Source organism: Coccinella septempunctata, chromosome 4 (assembly GCF_907165205.1).
Source record: "Coccinella septempunctata chromosome 4, icCocSept1.1, whole genome shotgun sequence".
NCBI classification, from domain to species: domain Eukaryota; kingdom Metazoa; phylum Arthropoda; class Insecta; order Coleoptera; family Coccinellidae; genus Coccinella; species Coccinella septempunctata.
The window spans coordinates 25,720,539-25,741,360 of NC_058192.1; the positions used below are offsets into that span (position 1 = coordinate 25,720,539).

Genomic DNA, 20,822 nt, shown 5'->3' on the forward strand with positions numbered 1-20,822 from the left:
GTTCTATCAAAAAGTACGCGATGAATATATGATTTATCTAACTTTTGAGGATAACCCACGATAACCAATTTCAACATTTTCAATTTAATCCGAAATAATGTTCTCTAAGAGATGCAGAATCCTCCCAGAATAAATTTCAATCGATATCTCTACGAGAAAGGCTTTTAACTTGCAGTTAATCAATCAATATAAAGATGATTATGACTTTTATCTGTCTGTGGCATCTTTTCCTGATGGAAAGTGCTCCTTACGGCATAGTTTTCTTACGCATATTTCAGGGGATATGACAGAAATTTGGATTATGTAATTTGGTCTCGGTATCATACAGAGAAGTCGAGCTTGAGAAGGTTGAGCTTTTAAAACAGAACAAGAAGGATCCTCCAATGATTTACTTAGTTAATTTAACACAGAAACTTCAATTAGTTGTTGGGGCGCAGGATAGTCAGAAACAATTCCTCCCTACTAGATGTGATAAATCATTTTATATGTTTGAAGTAACAGAAGATGAGATATTTAAGATTGTTAAACAACTAAAAAACACAAGTTCAAGTGGATATGACGATATTCCAACTAACATCCTAGTTAGACTAAGGAAGTCCATTCATATAATAATTAGGCCTCTTACTGCAATAGTGAACAGAGCTTTTGAGGAGGGTGTATTCCCAGATGCGCTAAAATTAGCTGTGGTAAAACCTATTCATAAAAAAGGCAGTATTCAGGATTTTGGTAATTATCGTCCAATAAGCATTCTTCCCACATTTTCGAAAATTTTTGAAAAAATAATCACAAATAGATTCCTGAAGTTCTTCAAGAAATTTAAAATTATCAATAATGCACAACATGGTTTTCTACAGAATAAAGGAACAGACACTGCTATGTATGAACTAGTAAGAGCGGTCTTACATGGGATTGAGATGGGGAGGATGCCTCTTGGCATCTTTCTTGATCTGTCGAAGGCTTTTGACCTGGTGGATCACACATTACTAGTACGGAAGCTTGAACGATATGGTATCAGGAATGAACAGCTAAAACTGATAAAAAATTACCTAACAAATCGCAGGCAGAGAGTCGAGGTTATGGTGGATGGCGTTACGTATGCCTCTGGAGAAGAGAGTATCACCCGTGGGGTTCCCCAAGGAAGCACCCTGGGGCCGCTTAAGTTTGTCGTCTTTATAAATGATCTTCCGGAAATCCTTGATAAAAAAACTGAGCAACCCTATCAATAAGCTGATGATACAAACATAATCGTAGAATCCCCCAGCATACCACAGCTACAAGTGAACTCCTCTGATGCGCTGTTAAGGGTAACGCAATGGTGCGACAGCAATGGTCTGATGCTAAACATAAATAAAACCGAATATGTTGCTTTCTGCACTGATCGTTCAAGACAACCCCTGCCGCAGATACAACTTCAGGACGGCACTGTCGCTGGAATTTCACCATCAACTAAATTCCTAAGAGTCCATCTAGATAAGGACATGAAATGGTTTGGCCACATCGATTATCTGAATAAAAAGCTATCGTCAGCTGTCTTCTCTCTACGTGCCCTCAGATTGCATGTGGGATTGGACATTCTCAGGATGGTCTATTTTGCAAGTTTCCAGTCTTTACTATCATATGGAATTATATTCTGGGGTTCTAGTCCCAGAGCCGAAAGAATATTCATAACTCAGAAGCTAGCTCTAAGGGGCATGCTGAGGATGAAATACAGGGAATCGTGTCGAGGAAAGTTTAAGGAGAATGGGATTCTTACAGTAACAGCATTGTAAGTGTACAGATGTCTTCTGTTTCTTCGAAACCATGGTTGTTATTTTGAGCGGTATAGAAGTTTGAGCTGCACTAGACATACTCAACCATATCTCTATCCATCTGTCAAACTCACGCTCAGTAAGAATAATGTGGAGTTCATGTGTATGAAATTGTACAATGCTCTTCCTTTATTCATTAAAAATATTGATGATTTCAAAATATTCAAAAAAGAAGTGCTGAAATTCCTTTTGGACATGGAGCCATATAAGATAGGTGAATACCTGGATGGGTGTACCAATTAATTTGAAATTTTTTTGTTGACGTGTTTTCTCTTCACTGTTTGTACAGTTATTTGGAAAATAAAATGCATTATTATTATGATTTTTGTCTTGGAGCTTCCTGGAACCACCCATATCGTGGGGGAGAAAGATCGGGGAGAGAAGTACGTTGAAAAAGATTTTCAGTCGGTCCGAAGAAAGTGATCTGAAATAATATCCCTTAGAGTCAGTTCAGAAATGTCATCAGGAATAGAAAGTAGCTTTTAAGTCGCGTTCTCATGGGTAGTGGAACGCTTTATAGCTATAACGTTCCAGGAAATTTCTCCGTGTGAACGATCATGGTGGAAGAAAACACCACCACGGTGAACGATAAGTTTTGAGTTTGCTTCATGGCGTCACAAGCGGAGGGGTAGGTTCAGCCGCGTTCTAGTGGGGAGTGAAATGCTATAGTGCAAGAACGTTTGGGTAATTTTCTCCGTGTGAACGATGGGTTTTGAGTTTGCTTCATGGTGTCACAAGCGGAGGGGAGGGTTCGAGACGCTCACGCTCGGTATTAAACGGGTTTGATATTCGAGCGTGGCCCACGTTCGAAAATCAAATATCTGACAAATTCACGGAAAGAATTTGTGGGGGAACTAGTTGCAGGAAATCAGCGTTGCCACACCGACACACACCGGATTCGCCCCGTAGACTGTTTCTAGTAAAGTCATCTTGTAGGTACCTATTTGCGCACTTTTTACATATTTCGAGCGCTACTTTTTTTAACCTCAACGCAACACATTTTTCTGAAAAATATATCACAACAGGAAAAAATGTACTAATTCCATTTCAATATTTTCAATACACATGACGAAACTGCAATGGCTCTCGAGGTTGCGTCTCTAATATTTACGAAGCGGGACTAGTGACAGGACACCTCTTCGCGCAGACGCATTTTTAGTGTAATATGTGGCAAAAGGACAGCTGACTAGGTAGCTCCTTTTAGCGGTGAAAAACCGACACGAAGATTGCATGTTCAACCAAAGATTCCTCTTTGGTTCAACATAACAAAAGTTCAATACTATTTGAACCAGCACCACGACATCAGTTTTTGTTTAAATTGTGATTGAGTTGTGTTCATTGTATTTTTTGGAACATGAAACATATAATCCAAACTCTTGAAATAGTGGCTTAGTAGACCACTAGACCAGTGTCACTTACAATTTTAATTGCTTTTCTCATATTGGTATCTAATTTTGAAATTTGTGGTGAAAATGATTGCAGGAGATGATCAAAATGGTCTTCAGGTATTCGCAAAATATTTTTGAAATCCTCTGCAAACTTATTTGTCAGTTCATTAAGTTGCTTTCTTCAAAGTTTCTTTTGGGTATCCAATTTGTAATCCGAAAGCTCCTCTTTTCACGTTCTTTTTTCGGCACGCATGATTCACGCAGGTCTGCTAAAATAGCATAAAAAACACTATTCAAAACTGCACACCTTTCAACGATTCGTTTCAACATATTTGCATTTATATATCTAATCGAATGAGAAGTGAATTGAATTTACGTGATCCACAATACCCTCGATCCCCACTCTTCGCGCAATGATCTCGAAAGCAAAATAGAAAGCTTGCCACGTTTTCTATTTTGAGCTCCGTGAGAGCTGATCGGTAAATGTCAACTTTGTTATTGCCCATTTACAATTTCAACGTAAAACGCAAAGTTTTACATGAAAGTGTTAACAATGCGAAACATAATTTTTTCGTTTACGGGCGTAGTAACTTAAGCGTAACTCATAAGTTGAGATTTTGATTTGCGAAATTCAGGTTGTTATTGTGAATAAACCAAGGGCGGTCCTACGGGGGGGGGTTAAGGGGGTAGCTACCCCCCACGCCCCAGAGCCCATACCGAATTAGATTTTTTAATTTTTCATTTGAAAAACTAAGAACAAACCATATTATAATGAAATGAAAAGGGGAGATTCCTTGTACAGTGCATCCCATTTTGGGTAAGACAGCCAGGTTTCTCGCTTGTTATTTGAAATAGATCCTTGCAATTTTCACGTTCCTGTCCTACTTTTTTGTGAAACTCAAGTTATCTAATCAGATTTTTCATAATAGTTTCTGTTTATGAGATACAGGGCGATGTTGGAAATTGATACTTTGCGGATCCCTCCTTTTATCTCCGAAGTTATGAGAAATAATGCTGAGCTGAAAACTACGTCTAATACAAAATTCTGGGTAGAATCCAGTGGCGTACTCTTTTTGTTTTCGGGGTATGGTTTTGAAGATACGACACAAACCTATATTTTTTTCAATGGGATACCCTGTACTTTATTACTTTGTTGAATTCGTCAATTTTTTTTTCCTTTAAAATGATTCATAATTATCATATGAGTAGGATGTTCAGAAATGCTAAAAAACACTAAAACATCACATAATGATGATTTTTGGTTATTGGGCCATGGATCGCCCATATAAAAGAAGAATCAATTGGATGGCAAACAAAGATTAAACACTCATCACTAAGACGAAAAACAAAACGTAGGTACTGTTACGATCCGTTAAATCTCTTTATTTTATTTTATAAATTAATTTGTTGTTACAATCAACGGAATCTTAACTTCTCGAGAATTCTCGGCTGTTGCAAACGGGCTTAAAGCCCGTTTGCAACAGCCGAGAATTCTCTAAACAATTTACTCGAGATTTCATGCGCCGTGAATTATGTACCGTTACATACGCACTCTCGGTAGAATTCTCTGTTCAGTTGCGTACAAAATAATCTCTGCCGTTTTCTTGCGAGAATTTTGTAGAGAATTCTCGGCTGTTGCAAACGGGCTTAAAATAAGTGACTTTTCTGAAAACTATCCTGACTGACAACTCTCTATTTTTTTTTAATGTTAATGTTTAATTTAACAGAAATTTCTTCTAGTTCCTAATACTCATTGAACAAACTAAACGAAACAATATTATTTTGGGAAAACTCAAACCATAACAGTACCTATATACCTAATAGCAGCACATAAATAATACAAAAATTCATAATACAAATTAAATACAGAAGAAATATTAATAAAATATTTATGATTGATACAAATTTTCAACATTGCATAACATTTTACTGATTAAACTATTCGAATTGCTGTCCATTTTCCCTAATACATAATTGACAAACCTTTTCAATACGCATGAGTTTATTCAATATTATAAAGGGGCGGTTTTGTAATTTCTCTGTTGATGCACGAAGTTCTTCGGTACTTCTAGAACATATTTGCTTTTTGCTCTCCAATGCCTACTTGATTGAACAAAGCTTCCAAACGCAAAGCAGCAATAATAACAACAAGGATGTTTGTATCATCCATGAATTACTACTTTTAATAATCAAAAGTAATAATCCTCTTATTGAAACTTGGGAAATTTGGCTCACTAACAAAAAAATCATCATTATGTGATGTTTTAATGTTTTTTAGCATTTCTGAACATCCTACCTATATAATGTTATACATCTTTTCGAAGGGAAAAAATAAGGAATTCAACGAAGTAATGAAATACAGAGTGTTCCATTGAAAAAATATAGGTTTGTGTAGTATCTTCAAAACCATACCCCGAAAAAAAAAATTGAGTACGCCACTGGATTTTACGCAGAATTTTGAATCAGACGCAGTTTTTAGCTCAGCATTATTTCTAATAACTTCGGAGATGAAGGAGGGGTCCGAAAAGCATCAATTTCCAAAATCGCCCTGTATCTCATAAACGTAGTTTATGAGATCTGATTAGAATAACTTTAGTTTCACAAAAAAGTAGGGTAGGAACGTGAAAACCGCAAGGCTCTATCTTAAATGACAAGCGAGAAACCTGACTGTCTCACCCAAAATGGGATGCAGTGTACAATTTTAAGAAAAAAACATGGGACTGCAAATGCTAACTAGAGACACCTACAGGGTTTTATTTGAAGTCTTAATTTGAAATTGCAATTGTTCTTTCAATTACTACCCCCCCCCCCCAGAATATCAGTCTAGGACCGCCCTTGGAATAAACAGTGATCTATAGTCCTATTATGTGTAAATCTATGCACTGACCGACGATAATTTGAATTTTGTATTGCTATTTATGTTCTTAATTCAATCGTACAAATTGGAAACATAGGTGTTTCGATTTTGAATGCTGATTAATATGCTCCGAATTCGAATATTTCTTTTTTCCAAATACTTGTTTCGGTTATATTTGTATATTCCTGTTCTGTGAGTGAAACTACAGAAATTATTGAAGATATTTTGTGATCAGATATTAAGCTGCGTGTGGACTTTCAAGGCCTACTGGGATGTAGTTGTATTTTTAGGGTATTTGAAGCTTAGGGTATTCTTTTCCTACTATATTTCAAATTTTGAATTCGCAAAAATTCTTTCAATCCGAATACCAATGTTAATTTAATTATATTTTATACGCGAAATAGTATACTAACTGACAAAGAAACTGCAACACTCAGAAAGAGCTCTTTAAATTTTTTTTGGTAAAACATAGATAGTATACTATCTATGTTCATAGTGTATTCTTGCTATAGCAAGAAATGAATTATTCAAATTTGGAGGAAAAAAACGAAGGGTTTACAATTTTTTTTTAATATATTTGTTAATAATGTGTTTGTCCACCGTTGTTCTCTATACACACACATCTTGGCATTGATGTAAGAAGATGGTCTATTTCTTCTTGAGGGAGACTATACGAAGCTACCTGTACTTCATGTCTTAGAGCCGCCAATGTCCATGGGGGCTGGAGTAAATTTCCAAGCCTTTCACCCATGATGTCCCAAACATGCTCTATGGGCGAAAGATCGGAGGATCTGGGCGGCCATAGCTAAAGATTCACATGGGCCGCTTCAAAAAAGTTCGAACCAACTCTGGCAACGGTTAAGGTAAGGGAGAACATATGGCTCAACTATTTCTTGAAGGTAACGCAGCGCTGTCATGCTACATCGAGTAAAGACTGAAGGTGACCTACTTGCATGTGCAATAGCACCCTATATCATAACGCCTACTGTCCGGTGTACATGACGCTCAACATCAAAATGAAGTTCACGTCTTTCTCCCCGACGTCGTCTAACCCTTTTTTCGGCCATCATGTACACCCAAGGAGAATCGAGATTCATCAGAAAAGACGACCTGATGCCATTCCACATTCCAGTGTTGTCGTTCTCTGCACCACTGTAATCGTTGCCGGCGATGCTTAACCGTAAGAGGTAACACAAAATGGGGTCGATAATGCTGCAGTCCAAAAGACCTTATACGGCGGTAAACCGTTCGGACAGTCACAGGATGGCCTTGTTTTGTTCTCCTAACCACTTCTCATCAGCCAAAGATTGAGTTATCGCAAATCGATCTCTGATGGCCATAGTCTTAGACGCCGATCATGAACTTTATTTGTGCCCCTTCGACGTCCGGTCGAACTACGCTTGACAACATCTCATAACAGTAGTTGGATTTCTGTTTGTACGGTTAGCAATTTCTCGAAATGACAACCCCGCCTCCCGTAGACCAATAATTCGACCTCTTTCAAATTCACTTAGCTGGCGATAAATTTCGCCATTTAAAAAATTTGCAAAAAACGACTACAATATTGAAGTACCAAAAAATGTTTACATGAGAAACCTTCACGATTGTTTTCTTCGAATTTTAATCATATATTTCTTGCTATAGTAATAGTAATAATTTTTATTCATCCCAAAAAATTACAAAAATATATATACTATCTATGTATCCACCCAGCTCCCTCTGGGTGTTGCAGTTTCTTTGTCTGTTAGTATATTTGAAATCTAAAAAAAAACCTTGTCGTTTTCATTTGATAAAGTTAGTTACTATGTAAACTTTTTTTTCATATTCATATTTTGGATAGCTTGATCCATTCTTAACAAATAAGGTCTCTTGTAATTTCTTACTAAAATTCAGGACTTTCGAGAAAAAATAAATTTATCATCCTGATAGCGTGAGGCTGAAATTATTTCCGAACTACAATTTATCTAGTAATCGGATGTCATTTTTTTATTACAAATGACTAGTTTTGATCAACTTTGATTATTTTTTGATTTGGCTTATCATTTTGAAATTTTTGTTACATACTCATTAAGATGACAGAGTACACAAACGCAGAAATGACCGATATGCACTTCGTTTTCGGACTGGTGGTAATTCTCTATAAACATCCAGAAGATATGAAGAAATGTACCCTGAACGTATGGTATCACACTCTATTTACACGAACGACTACGGTAAAATGGTACATCTAAAATAAGTAAAAATGTGGTCGCCAGCACGAAATTAAAATTCCAGCAATAGAAGAAGCAGTGCTTAATCTGATCAACTGGTATCGGTACTAGATAAATTGTTCAGCAATTACAAATTCACCACATGACGGTGTTTCCGATATCCATATTACATTCAACGTGTACAGTTGACAGTAAGATTTGAGAAACCGCATTGTTCTTACATGTTGGGTTATTCTAAATACTCCCGGGTTTTTTGACCGGTTAATCCAATCTATGCGCCGACGTTTATACTCTTGTGTAACGGCCGAAGATGGTCACTCTGAACATTTAATATTATCACAAATAACAAGAGAGAAGTTTGTTGCGAAACAAGGTTAAGGTGTGGCTTTCTCTACCCCTATTTTTAGGGTCTTTTCGATAGCATAAAATGTCTGCTTCATTTTATTATTGTCAGTTTTTTTGGTTTTTCAAAAAATATTAAAAACTCCTTTTCGGGCGCCATGTTTAGGGGGCTGAATCTAAGTGAGGGGGGCTCAAAGAGAAAAGTTTATAAGAAGACTCACCCCATTTTTGACAAGGAATCAGCCTAAAATGTTTTCGCAACTATTCCTATACACCCTGTATGATCATGTTCGATCTGGATCGTGATAACGTCGTAAACCGTAGCTGAATCGAGATAATAGGGAATTGTAGTTTTTTTTCACGAAGGTTAGGTTAGGTAGACCGTAGCTGAATCGAGATAATAGGGAATTGTATAGTTTTTTTTTCAGGAAGGTTAAGCGAATAGATAATTGGAGTTTGTTTTGTAGTTTTATTTTTTATCGTTAATCTTAAGTACTGGGGTATACCCAGACATGTGGAAGCTCGCTAAGATTGTTCCTGTATTGAAAAATAGAAGAGATCACAATTTGAGGATTATAGCCCAATATCTCTGTTGTACAACTTCTCAAAGATCTTTGAAATTATTTTGTACAGTAGTGGAACATTTGTTAACTTAGTTTGTTTTTCTGAGCTTTTGACTCGTAGTTTGGATGATGGTAATTTTTACTGATTTTCAGAAGGCTTCCGATTAGATCACTAATAAAATCCTCATTGAGAAACTGAGATGAAAGTAGGAATTTTCAGATACATTACTAACAGTAATCGAGTCTTACCTGTTCAACCGTCGGCAATATGTTGATTGAAAACTTCCGTTCAGAGAACTATGTTTCAACGTCCGGTTTACCTCAGGGATCTTATTCATACTATTTATAAATGATATCAAAGATGTTATAGTGCAAAGCTGGCTTTTGCCGATGACTTGAAGATTTTCCGCAGGATCAAACGCAACTCAATGTTATAGCTCAGTGTCTCAATAATGTTTTCATTTCAACATCTTAGTACAAACAGAAACGGAGATAATAACCAAAGTTCAAATCGCCCAAAATTGAATTTTGGCCTCTAACTCGAAAACAAAAGAAGATAGAGGGATGGAGTTGATGGTATTATTAATTTCTTGAAAAAAGACGACCTCAATGTGCCATTTATTTTTCTCCATCTCGTGGGGTTAAAAATTGTATTTCAGGTATCACCAATTTTGCCTACCCTGTACTTTATTTTTCGCGAAAAATCGAACAGTGGTTGCCCGTGAAGTAAGCACCCAGTGGAATGCGGTGTTTTTCTAACAGTATCTTTGAGGTACAAACGAAAATTTTGGTGTTTCAAATAGTTACAAACGAATGCAAAAAAATTTTTCTTCATTTTGGAAAAAGTGTGTGCTAACTTCACGGACACTATACATTTCTATAGTGCAAATATATTTTACTTCTTTTTATAAGGAAGGTTTTTCGTAAAATAATGTGGCATTTATATTCATATAATATTGTCAAAACAAGTTCATTTTGTATATTTTTTATTTTCGAAAAAAAAATTTTCACTACTGGTTGTACGACAGGAGTAGAAAAGTATACGGAAAAAGATTTTTAGTTTGAAAAGATAAAATAACTACAAACAAAAAGCAATTCTTGCGGACATAACATTCATCCAAAACGTTTGAAAGTAATTTTCTGTAACAAAACCTATTTTTGAATTATCTCAGGTGGAAAAACCCGATTTGTTGTAGTTTTAACCCCATCGATATAGGTATGAGCTCTCAATTAATATTTGTGCAAAACATAGAAAATGAGTTCAGAATCATAATTCAGTTTATTTTTCGTTATAGATATCATTACAATTATAATTATAAGTATATCGGAGGAAAAATCGGGGATTGGTGGTTTCATCAGTGATGGGATTTTTTGCAGGGAGGGGAGGCAGCACCACTTCTGTGGGAATGTTTTTCACATCTTCTATTACTACTGCTGCTATTACCAGCTTTAAAAGATATTCAAATGTTATTCATTTTAAGTGTCATAAAAATGTCCAAAGGTGTCAGACTCTTGTTTTCAACAAGCGAACGACTTCCGTATAACGCGCGTTCAAAAATTCATCGTGAAGTAAACTATGGAATTTTGAAAGTCGATATTTTGTATCGTAACAGTAATTCTTAGCTTGCACTGCAACATTTTGGGGGGAAAGCTGTCGAGTAAGCGTTCTGGATTGTTTTAGGTATTTAAATTATCAACAAATCGCATAGATGGTTTTTAACGACGTGCAAGAACCAAGGAATCCACTAAGGAGGTATTGCATATTCAGTCAGCGTGTCTTAGGGTTTGAGTCTCTCCAACTAGAAGCGGATGAACAATGGGTCACAAGGCCTCAGTTCAGCCCGGTGGGGCACCGCACGTAGAAGAAGAAGAAACAACAAACAAGGAATGCCTTGGATGGGAACATTTTGGGGGGGAAGGACTCTCCTTGAAGCCCTCTCAGATACTGGAGTTCATTGGAACTCTGGAGCTGCTCCAGTAATGCAAAAATAGGTTAACCTTTGCATTCTATCAAGGATTTTCCTCTTTATGACCTTTCACATAAATATATCCTTTAGGTTGGGAACGAAAAAACCCAGTTTTATTATTGAGTATCTACAAATTAAATTTTGAATGAAAATTCATCAACATTTATTGATCGATTACTAGATCTCCAATTATATTAAAATTTGAAAGAGTTAACTTGTTTGTGGTATCCAAGGCACGGATATTGCATCATTATATTCTTGACTTGCTTAATGAAATCCGTAGCGTTTCCTTTCATGGAAAGATATTGTCTTATTTTTTCAATACTTGAACTTCTCTTACTGTCCATTCTTTGCTTGGTGGATTCGTAAGCCGAATCACAAAACATACAAAAAATGAGTCCTCTGCCGTTTTCAACAGGCGGTATCTCTCTTCACGATGACCATGGAAATATCCTAGGGAATAATTTTTGCGCTCTATTTCTTTTGAAGCAATATCTCAGAAACTCTGAGGTCACTTATGCAGATACATCATCGTCATTTTTGTATCCTTCAAACCATATATTTTATATCACCAAATAGATATATGGATGCTTACCACTATGTCTGCTATTCTCAATAGCCTCTCTCATTGCCTTTTCTTCAGCTTCCTTCCTTGATCTTTCAATAACATCTTCTTCCGAAGCTGTACTCAGTCTAGCACATTCTGGAAGTTCCCGTTCAGAAAGAAAAGGAGTCTCTGTACCGGTGGTCCCAATTCTCAGTACATTTTTCCTTAAATCTATACAACACTAGAAGTGGACATTTATTGAAGTGAAGGAAACCAATGAAAATTCTATGGTGCAAAATTATCTAACCTGATGTCTTTTCAACATATCCAATCCCAGCAACATATCCATTGGCTGTTCCTCCAATACCGAGAAACTTGTAATTAAATAGTCAGTCTCTATTTGTATTTGCACCATGTGAATTCTGCCAATAATTTTTTGAATACCAACTCCCTTAGCGATTCCAGCCCATCTGGTATCCACTAATCTCATTATATTGCATCGTTCAGCACAACTACTCGACATTATTGTGGTTTGAGCACCTGAAAGAGACAATAAAGTATAATGTCTGATTTCTAATAAAATGTTGAAAAAATGATCTACGAATCTTTTGGAACATTTTTATGATAACATTGAATATTTTTACTTGATTCTGTTTTTTTTTCATGTCATAGCTGTTTCGTGGTAGCTATCAACCAAAAATGTGATTTTAGGACTATTGTTGAAATCATGTTTTCCATACTCACCAGAGTCAATAAATGCTTTCACAGGATATCCATTCACTCTACAATTGATATAAAGCATAACAACAGTACCAAATGATTCTGGATTATACTCCATAGCTGCTTCCATGTTAGCCTCGATATTTTTTTGTCTGATTTCCTCCGCTATGAGACGTTGGGCCTCTGTATCGAACGGGTCTGCATTTATCATTCTTAGTCTTTGTTGCTCTCTCTCTTGTCTATTAACTACTTGTTCACGTAGAACACTAGCAAATGCTTCTGCAAAGAAAAAGTCATTCAAGTGTTTGACAAGAAGGGCCCTAATATCAATAGATAAAAAGTAACAAAGTAAGATCGCCATATGGGTTGTAACCTTCAGGGTCTTTATAAATGATTATGACATCCTATTGGGCGTAAATTTTGAAATTCGACAATACCGATTTCAAAACTGTTTAGTAAGGAGCAGAAAATAATTTTATCCATAAAAACCCTGTTCAGAATAGAAATGTATTTAATTTCTACAATTATTGTAAAACAATAATGAGAAACAAGTCAAATGTTACAATTTTTACTTGGAATTATCTTTGCATCCTTGATAAAATTCCTGCAGACAGTATGGTTCCATATTCATCAAAAATTGGTATATTTCTGTCTTCAAAATTTTTACATCTTTTATGTAGTGAAATTTTCTCGGCAAGGCATTGAAAACCTTAATGCACATGTATCTTGTGTTATTATGTGCTAGGGTTAGTTTTTGCTTTGGGTAGATTTAGGGGTCTATTTTTCTGGTGTTGTTTTGGTTGAGAAACTGTTCAAATAATTCGCTGTGCATTCCCAGAAAGATGACACACTTCAACACATATAGTGTCAGTAGATTGTTTCTCTTGAAAACTCCTCTATAGGTCTCTCTATATTTCATCCGATATATTACTCGTATAGCTCGCTTTTGAGTTTTAAATATTATGCTTTGAGATATACCATTTCTCCAGTGAACTATGCAATGTGTCAAGATGGACTGGAAATTTGCAATGTATAGGGTCTTTAATGTATTTTCTTGAATGTGATGCTTCATTACATTGAAGGTATAAATAATGGTGTTGAGTTTACTGTTCATATTTTCTATTTGTGGGTTCCTTTTCATATAAGAGTCAAGCCAAATACCTAATAAAAATCTCACTTTTTCTTTTTTTATAACAATATTCAACTATGTAGTTTGATATGGTATTCCTGCTTCTATCGGTGTAGAATATGATGAACTCTGTTTTGCCTGTGTTGAGTTTAAGTTTGTTGTCGTTGTACCATTTTTCTACTTCTTTCATAATGGTTTCACAATTGTGTGTTAAAGTTTGGATGTTTTTTGGCTTAGTGACAGTACCTGCATCATCAGCGTATATAGTTGTGTTTAAGTCTACCTCCTGGGTATTTGCCTCCATTTCTTCTGGTAAATCGTTGATATAAACAATAAACAACAATGGACCAAAGTATGCTGCCCTGAATAACTCCCATTGTTATTTGTTCCCCCTCAGATGTGTACTCTTGATCTTCGACTTTTATTTTTACTTTTTGAGTTCTGTTCTCAGGTAGCTCTTAATAAATTTTAACTGATTGTCACGTATTGCACACTGTTCCAACTTTTTAAGCAGTCTGTTATGATCTACACAATCGAATGATTTAGACATATCCATGAATAGAGCAGCTGGTATATTTCCAGAATCGAGTACATCAAGTATTTCTTGTGTCAATTCATACATTGCAGTTTCAGTACTTTTTCCATTCATATATCCATGCTGGTGTGGAGAGAAAACCTTGTTCGTCTTAAAAAATGAGATCAAAGGATTTGCAAATAATTTCTCGAATAGTTTGGCCCATGATGTTAGCATATTAATTGGACGATAATTATTTAGTTCTTCCTTGCATCCTTTTTTGTAAACTGGTTTCACCACAGCTATCTTTAGTGCTTCCAGGAAAATTCCTTCAGTAAATGATTTATTTGCTATGTATGCTATTATTGGTGCTATTTGAGATATTGTTTTTCTTATTATACTCATTGATATGTTATCATAGCCTCTGGAGGATTGATTTTTCATTTGTTTTATTGTTTTTATTATCCCATCTGGTATTACTTCAATGATATACATTCATTTCTCGACTCTCTTCTTATTAGCGTTGAATTCCACATCAGTAAAATTTTTGTTTATATTCGGAGCTACATTCACAAAATATTTGTTGAAATCATTTACTAGTTGTTCTGGATTTCTTGACGGGATAGTGGATGTTTTAGTGTCTTCTTCATATTTTGTGAGTTCCTTTATAATTTGCCATGTTGTTTTTGATTTGTTTTGTGATTTCCTAATTCTTTCTGTATACTGCTTGTGTTTGAAATTGGAGATAGCCTTGTCGTATTCCTTTTTGGCTCTTTTGTATTTTTCCATTATTTGTGGTCTTCCTTATGATAGTGTGAAAAGGATGTTCAATTTATTTTTAATCTTCTGTATACTGGGATCCAATTTGTACCTTTTTGGTATGAGTTTTCATTTCGACAAAGGGAAAGTTTTTTTCGAAAAGTTTGTTGTATTTTTCTGAGAAGAAGTTCCACATTCCATTTACGTCTGTGTCGTCAAATTCATATATGGCATTTCAGTCAACTTTCTTCAGGTCTTCTTCAAAGTGTGTTATGCTATCCTCTGCAAATCTTCGTATTTTTGTCACTTTCTTCCTTGGGGCCAGATTATCTTTAAGTTTGAACTCAAATTGTGTTCCGCGATGATCAGATAGATGTGGTTGTATTATTGATGTTTTTGCTTCTTTAATGTTTGTGAATATATTGTCTATGCATTTTTCAGAGAATGGAGTTATTCTTGTGGGTTCTTCTAATTGAGGGCTAATCTACCTAGAGATGCCATTCTAACAGTAAGATGCTTGTATTGATTTATAAAACCCTATTTGATGATCACGATGATCTTCTTCGGAGCTGACGTCTATTATGCCACGGCTTGAGAAATCTGTCAGAAGAACTCGCTGAACAGCCCCATCCCACCAGTATACAGTCAAGCACTTTCATACCTATAGAGAATCAGGACTCTGAAAAAATCTGCGACCGGACGCTTTCCTCAAAGCAATAACCTTCAAGTACCGTATTAATTAACTTCTCTTTCTACACTCAATTTATCCTAATCCTTGATCCTCCATACTGTTCTAACCTGCGTGGATCGTTATAGTTAAAAAAATACGGAACTTTTCTCAACATATCCTTCCGCATTGTGAAATATTATTATTATGGGATTTTACGATTTTAAATCAAATGAAAACTTAGGTGAGGAGTAGAATGACCTTGGATATCGATTAAAAGCTTACTCCCAATCCCAAATGGTATGATTAATGATCCAATCCTTAGAAGTAGCCTTATTTCATATTTTTCAATATCATATGGGTACAAGGGTAAAAGGAGCTCATGAGCATTTTTATGTTTTTCCATCAGAGCGTGTGTAAGAGTAATAAATAACAAACAAACTACGTTAAATATTTGAAACAGTTTATATTTCTCCGAACAACGAAAAATTGAAAAAACTCTTACAACTACAAAAACTACAAGGGAAAGGGGGTTCATTTCATTGAAATGATCTCCTTCTTTCACTGTTTTTTTTTTAAGTGCAGATATCTCATTGACTAGCCCGTTTTATCTAGTTTGGAAGCTGAGAGGTGATAATATATGAAAAATACTATCCATCCTGAATATATCGCACTTTTGGCCAAAAATGCGATGAGCCTATTTTACCCCTGTACCCTTCATATATTTTGTCGATTAGTTGAAAGTTCGAGATATTAGGTTGGGGAAAAAGAAATCCATTATTTTTTCGGTAGATGGCTGTAGTGATCGATATCTCGTAAATTATCGATCAAACAATTTCAAATTTATGCTCGTTGTCAAGGTAACAGTTCGCACTAAAAGAATTCGTTTGCAGTTTTTTGTTTTGTCCATTCAGTTCTGAGTTACACGGCGTTAAAGATGGAAGTCAACAAAGAGAAAATTCGGTACATTTTACAGTTTTTCTTTGATAAGGGCGAAAATGCAAGTCAGGCGGCTGAAAATGTGAATAGTGTTTATGGTCCCGATACTGTAACAGCTAATTACGCGCAATTTTGGTTTCGTCGATTCCGTTCGGGTATTTTTGACGTTAAGGATGCCCCTCGCACAGGCAGGCCCGTCGTCGAAAATGTCGACAAAGTCACTGAAATCATCGAAGTGGACCGGCATGTTAGTAGTCGTAGCATCGCCCAGGAGTTAAAGATCGACCACAAAACAGTTTTAAACCATTTGCACAAAGCTGGGTTTAAAAAAAAGCTTGATGTTTGGGTGCCACACCAATTAACACCAAAAAACATGATGGATCGAATTTCCATCTGCGAAGCCTTGGCCAAACGTAATGAAATCGGCCCATTTCTTAAACGGATGGTGACTGGGGATGAGAAATGGGTCACATACGACAACATTATGCGAAAGCGATCGTGGTCAAAGCGCGGTGAAGCAGCTCAGACGGTGGCCAAACCGGGACTAACGGCCAGGAAGGTTCTGCTTTGCGTTTGGTGGGATTGGAAAGGAATCATTTATTACGAGTTGCTTCCATATGGCCAAACATTAAATTCAGACATCTATTGTCAACAACTGGACCGTCTGAAGCGAGCAATTGACCAGAAACGGCCAGAATTGGCCAACAGAAGAGGTGTCGTGTTCCATCAGGACAACGCCAGGCCACACACTTCTATAGTGACTCGTCAGAAACTCCAGGAGCTTGGTTGGGAAGTTTTGATGCATCCACCATACAGTCCGGACCTCGCACCAAGCGATTACCATCTTTTTCTTGCATTGCAAAACTTTTTTAGTGATAAGAAATTGGCATCAAGGGAAGAGTGTGAAAATCAATTGCTGGAGTTTTTCGCTAATAAGGACCAAGACTTTTATGAGAGAGGCATAATGAAGCTACCATTAAAATGGCAACAAATTATAGAACAAAATGGTGCATATTTGACCTAAATCGGACAATGCAAAACATGTTAAATAAAGTCTTGAAGTTCAAGTAAAAATAATGGATTTCTTTTTCCCCAACCTAATATATTCGCAAGAGCGAATAAGATAAGAATAAAACTATTTTGTTTCATTCGGATCTGCTTATATGAGGTTTTTTCGTAGAGTGATTCACGACAGTTCTGAACTGTCACTACAGAGCAAGCGGAATTCCATTTTAGGGCACGAAAAATCTATCTGTGCTACGAACAAACTTGAAGTTTCTATTCTGTAACAATACAATACGTTGTTGGTTCACAACAACCCCAGTAGATAATCATATAGTCTTATTGTATCTAGGGGAGCTTTGAGATTTACTCAAACATGAGTTTGAATTTAGGTTTTACATTGTATATGTCATACAGGACGCAAAAATTTCTTATGGCTTCTTTCAGTAATAAATCGGAACACAGATATGAAATAATTTGGAAAATTTATCGTTTGGTCGTACAGGATTGTATGCAGACGTTAAAAATGCTTTCGTTCATAAGGAAATATGATACTTTAGAGCACCTGAGACAGGTATTGAGTTCATGAGGACTGGAGTAGTAAGTTTGAATGATAAGAGCTGAGGAATTCAATTTTCATGTTACTCACTTTCTAACTTTTCTCTGGTTAAAGCAGCAGTGCGTGGTCGAGCGATATTATGAAGAGAAATTACTTTTGGGATGATTACCAGTTCCAAGAAATTTTCCAGTTGACAGAAGGGATTTGAGTGTTCGAGGTCGGGTTGTCTCTACTTCATGCATAGTCGTTTACATAGTGTACCCACGTCCCCTCACATGTGTCAATTGACTTGAGAAATTATTACCCTCTCACGATAGCGCCAAAAACATGACATACACAGCAGGATTCGTGGATTGCTTCAAAAGATGAAGAGCGATTCTGACGTGTGTTCGAATGCAACCAGTAGGACAAAAAAGTAATGGCTATAGTTATGCACAATTTCTACTTGAAACTCTTGAAAGGCAACGTTAGGTTTTTTGAAACAAAAAAAATATGTATTATTTTCCATAAAAAATGGCGATAACTAATTTTTACTCCTAATAACAATTGATAATAGCACCAACATCAGAGAACGATGATTTTTTCTTAGCAGCTGCTCCAAATCTTCAATAGATGATGACTACATTATATAACAGGTAAAATTTTTATGGCTAGGTGTTATTTACTCCTAAAAAATTCAATATTTACAAGACATGTATAATATAATTCTTATAAATTAATCATTCCGAATAATTTCGTAGGGCAGCAAGGTAGCTGACAAATCTTCTCCTCCATTTCTGTTTCTATGCCATCACAGTTCTTTAAACAGTGCCTCCATCTTATCATTCTTCCCCTGCCACAAGACACACTACATGGTGTCCAAGGACTCCATTCACTCCAAATTCTCCTGGTTCTCTTCTTCCTTACTAGTGGTTTAAGTGGGACTTTTTCACGTTTAGTACGGTAATCCTTCAACTTGTTTATCAAGTCACCTAGCAAATGATTTATTGTCTCCAATCCTTCTTTGTTTCCAATAGTGCTCACTGCTCTCTCTTCCCGTCCTGTTGTTGTTACAGCATAGGTTGGTGTAGAACTTCCCCAGGTTGGTTCATGTTGGTACGTAGAATATATTTGTGTGGTATCACCATAACATCCAGTATGAATTGAAATTATTATTGTAACTATTAAATAAGGTGTACTTAGCATAACATTGGTGCGATTTTCTGCGTAATATTTTGACTGATTGTCAATCACATTTTGAACAGAGAAAATAATAATTTCAATTGTTGTCCTACAAATTGTCTCTATGATAAATGATGACAAAAATATCTTGTTTTTCCACATGACACCTAAGATGTCTAAAAACATGTCTGATTAGATTTTCGATTTTCCCATTGTAGGCAGCGCTGCCTAGAAATTGACAGCTTATTGTTAAAGAGTAACAACAAGATGTTTTAAAAGCGGCTACACACTGCCCAACTCGGTCGGGCCAACTGTCGGGACGACCAGATTGGGCGTTGCGTACAGACGGCACGACCGCCGTCAGTTGAATTTCACGATCGCTGGAGTATACATCGCTCGGATCAATGGTGACGGCAGCGAATACCTCTCCAGTCGACATCTGAATACAGAATGGTCGCATTCAGCGGACGGAGCGCAAAACGCTTCTGCTACCCATCGGTAGCGGTAGCGATCGGGAACATGTTGAACGTTCGCTGGCAAGCCGAGATAGGATAAGGCAGTCCAACGAGCTGTCACTATCAGCTGATTAGTTGAGAAGTCTGTAGGAAAGACGTAAACAAACGGATTTTTTAAGTTTCGTTAACCTTGTGCTGGTTAAGTCAGTTTTTTTTGTGAAAAACATAACCTAGAATTCTGACGAATTACTTTGTTGCTCTAGTATATTTCCTATAACTTATTTAACATCCTTCTTTATTACCTTCCATCAATTTTCATTTCATTTTCCTCAACAAACTCAAGCTCGTGCATCTTCCACACTAAATAACAACTACCTACTCAGTTCAAGTCCAACTTTCGCTCCTTTCCGCTACCGCTACCTAGCACAAATCAAATCCGCTCCCAAAAGTGGCGTCCGCTCCAGAACGTGTTGAGAATGTAGCGCATATGTCACCGAACGTTTACGCTAGCGTTTGGTAACAGTTGCGCAACTGTTTCGTCCGCTGAATGCGACCAATGAGTGCGTTTCCACCCGACAGCGCTCCACACGATCCAACTTGGTCGGTCGGTCGTGCGGTTGGATGACTAGGCCGTACGACAAGACCCGACAAATCCTTTGTCGGCGGTCATAGCTACACACGGACCGATTTCACATCCAACCCAACCAAATCGGTTTGTCGGACCGACCGAGTTGGGCAGTGTGTAGCCGCTATTACTCTTTCAATTCACAAGGCAAGAACTCGTTCACAGAAATTTAACCTTGAATAGGGGTGACCAATCAGATTGAAGATAGCAAGTATGAACCGAATGTCAACTGCTAAAGATAAAATTAATTTCAAAGGGAACGAAGAAACAAGACATTTGAACTCACGACATTAATTGCAATTAAATTGTAGCGTATTTTTTGAGTATGGGGATGTTAGAATATATTGATGCATTATTAGGATCTTCTCAGTATTACCAAAGAGTTAATACTTTTTGGTATTGCTCAACCCTGGAAAGGTAGAATTGATTGACTTATGGGGTACAGGTGTACACCAAATTAAAAAGTTGCCATTGTTGGAAAATTAAAAATTTATATACTTTTTATAGAAAAATATTTCGAGAAAGTCTCTTCATACATATCCAAAAAAAAAACAAAATGAAATTTGACACTCACTGGCCAATTTTTTTTCTAATGATTCAAACAAATCAA

At 36.5% G+C, this 20,822-nt stretch overlaps 2 protein-coding genes across 4 annotated transcripts in view; both read right to left on the reverse strand.

Annotated features, from left to right (window-relative positions):
• The window catches only part of LOC123312229 (protein DDI1 homolog 2), a 32,624-nt gene that overhangs the window by 7,031 nt on the left and 4,771 nt on the right, over positions 1–20,822 (reverse strand). For 2 of the 3 annotated variants that reach the window (XM_044896555.1, XM_044896557.1), the window contains exons 3-5: positions 12,427–12,681; positions 11,990–12,222; positions 11,731–11,923 (exon numbers count right to left, since the gene is read on the reverse strand). In XM_044896555.1, the coding sequence (XP_044752490.1) occupies positions 11,731–11,923; positions 11,990–12,222; positions 12,427–12,681 (681 nt within the window). Of the gene's footprint in view, positions 1–10,424; positions 10,616–11,730; positions 11,924–11,989; positions 12,223–12,426; positions 12,682–20,822 lie in introns of those variants that run through there. The other variant, XM_044896556.1, reaches the window with a different exon arrangement.
• LOC123312231 (A disintegrin and metalloproteinase with thrombospondin motifs adt-2-like) lies at positions 18,608–19,293 on the reverse strand. Its single transcript, XM_044896558.1, has one exon. It carries the CDS (start codon positions 19,154–19,156, stop codon positions 18,680–18,682), a length of 477 nt encoding a protein of 158 aa, XP_044752493.1. The 5' UTR covers positions 19,157–19,293; the 3' UTR covers positions 18,608–18,679.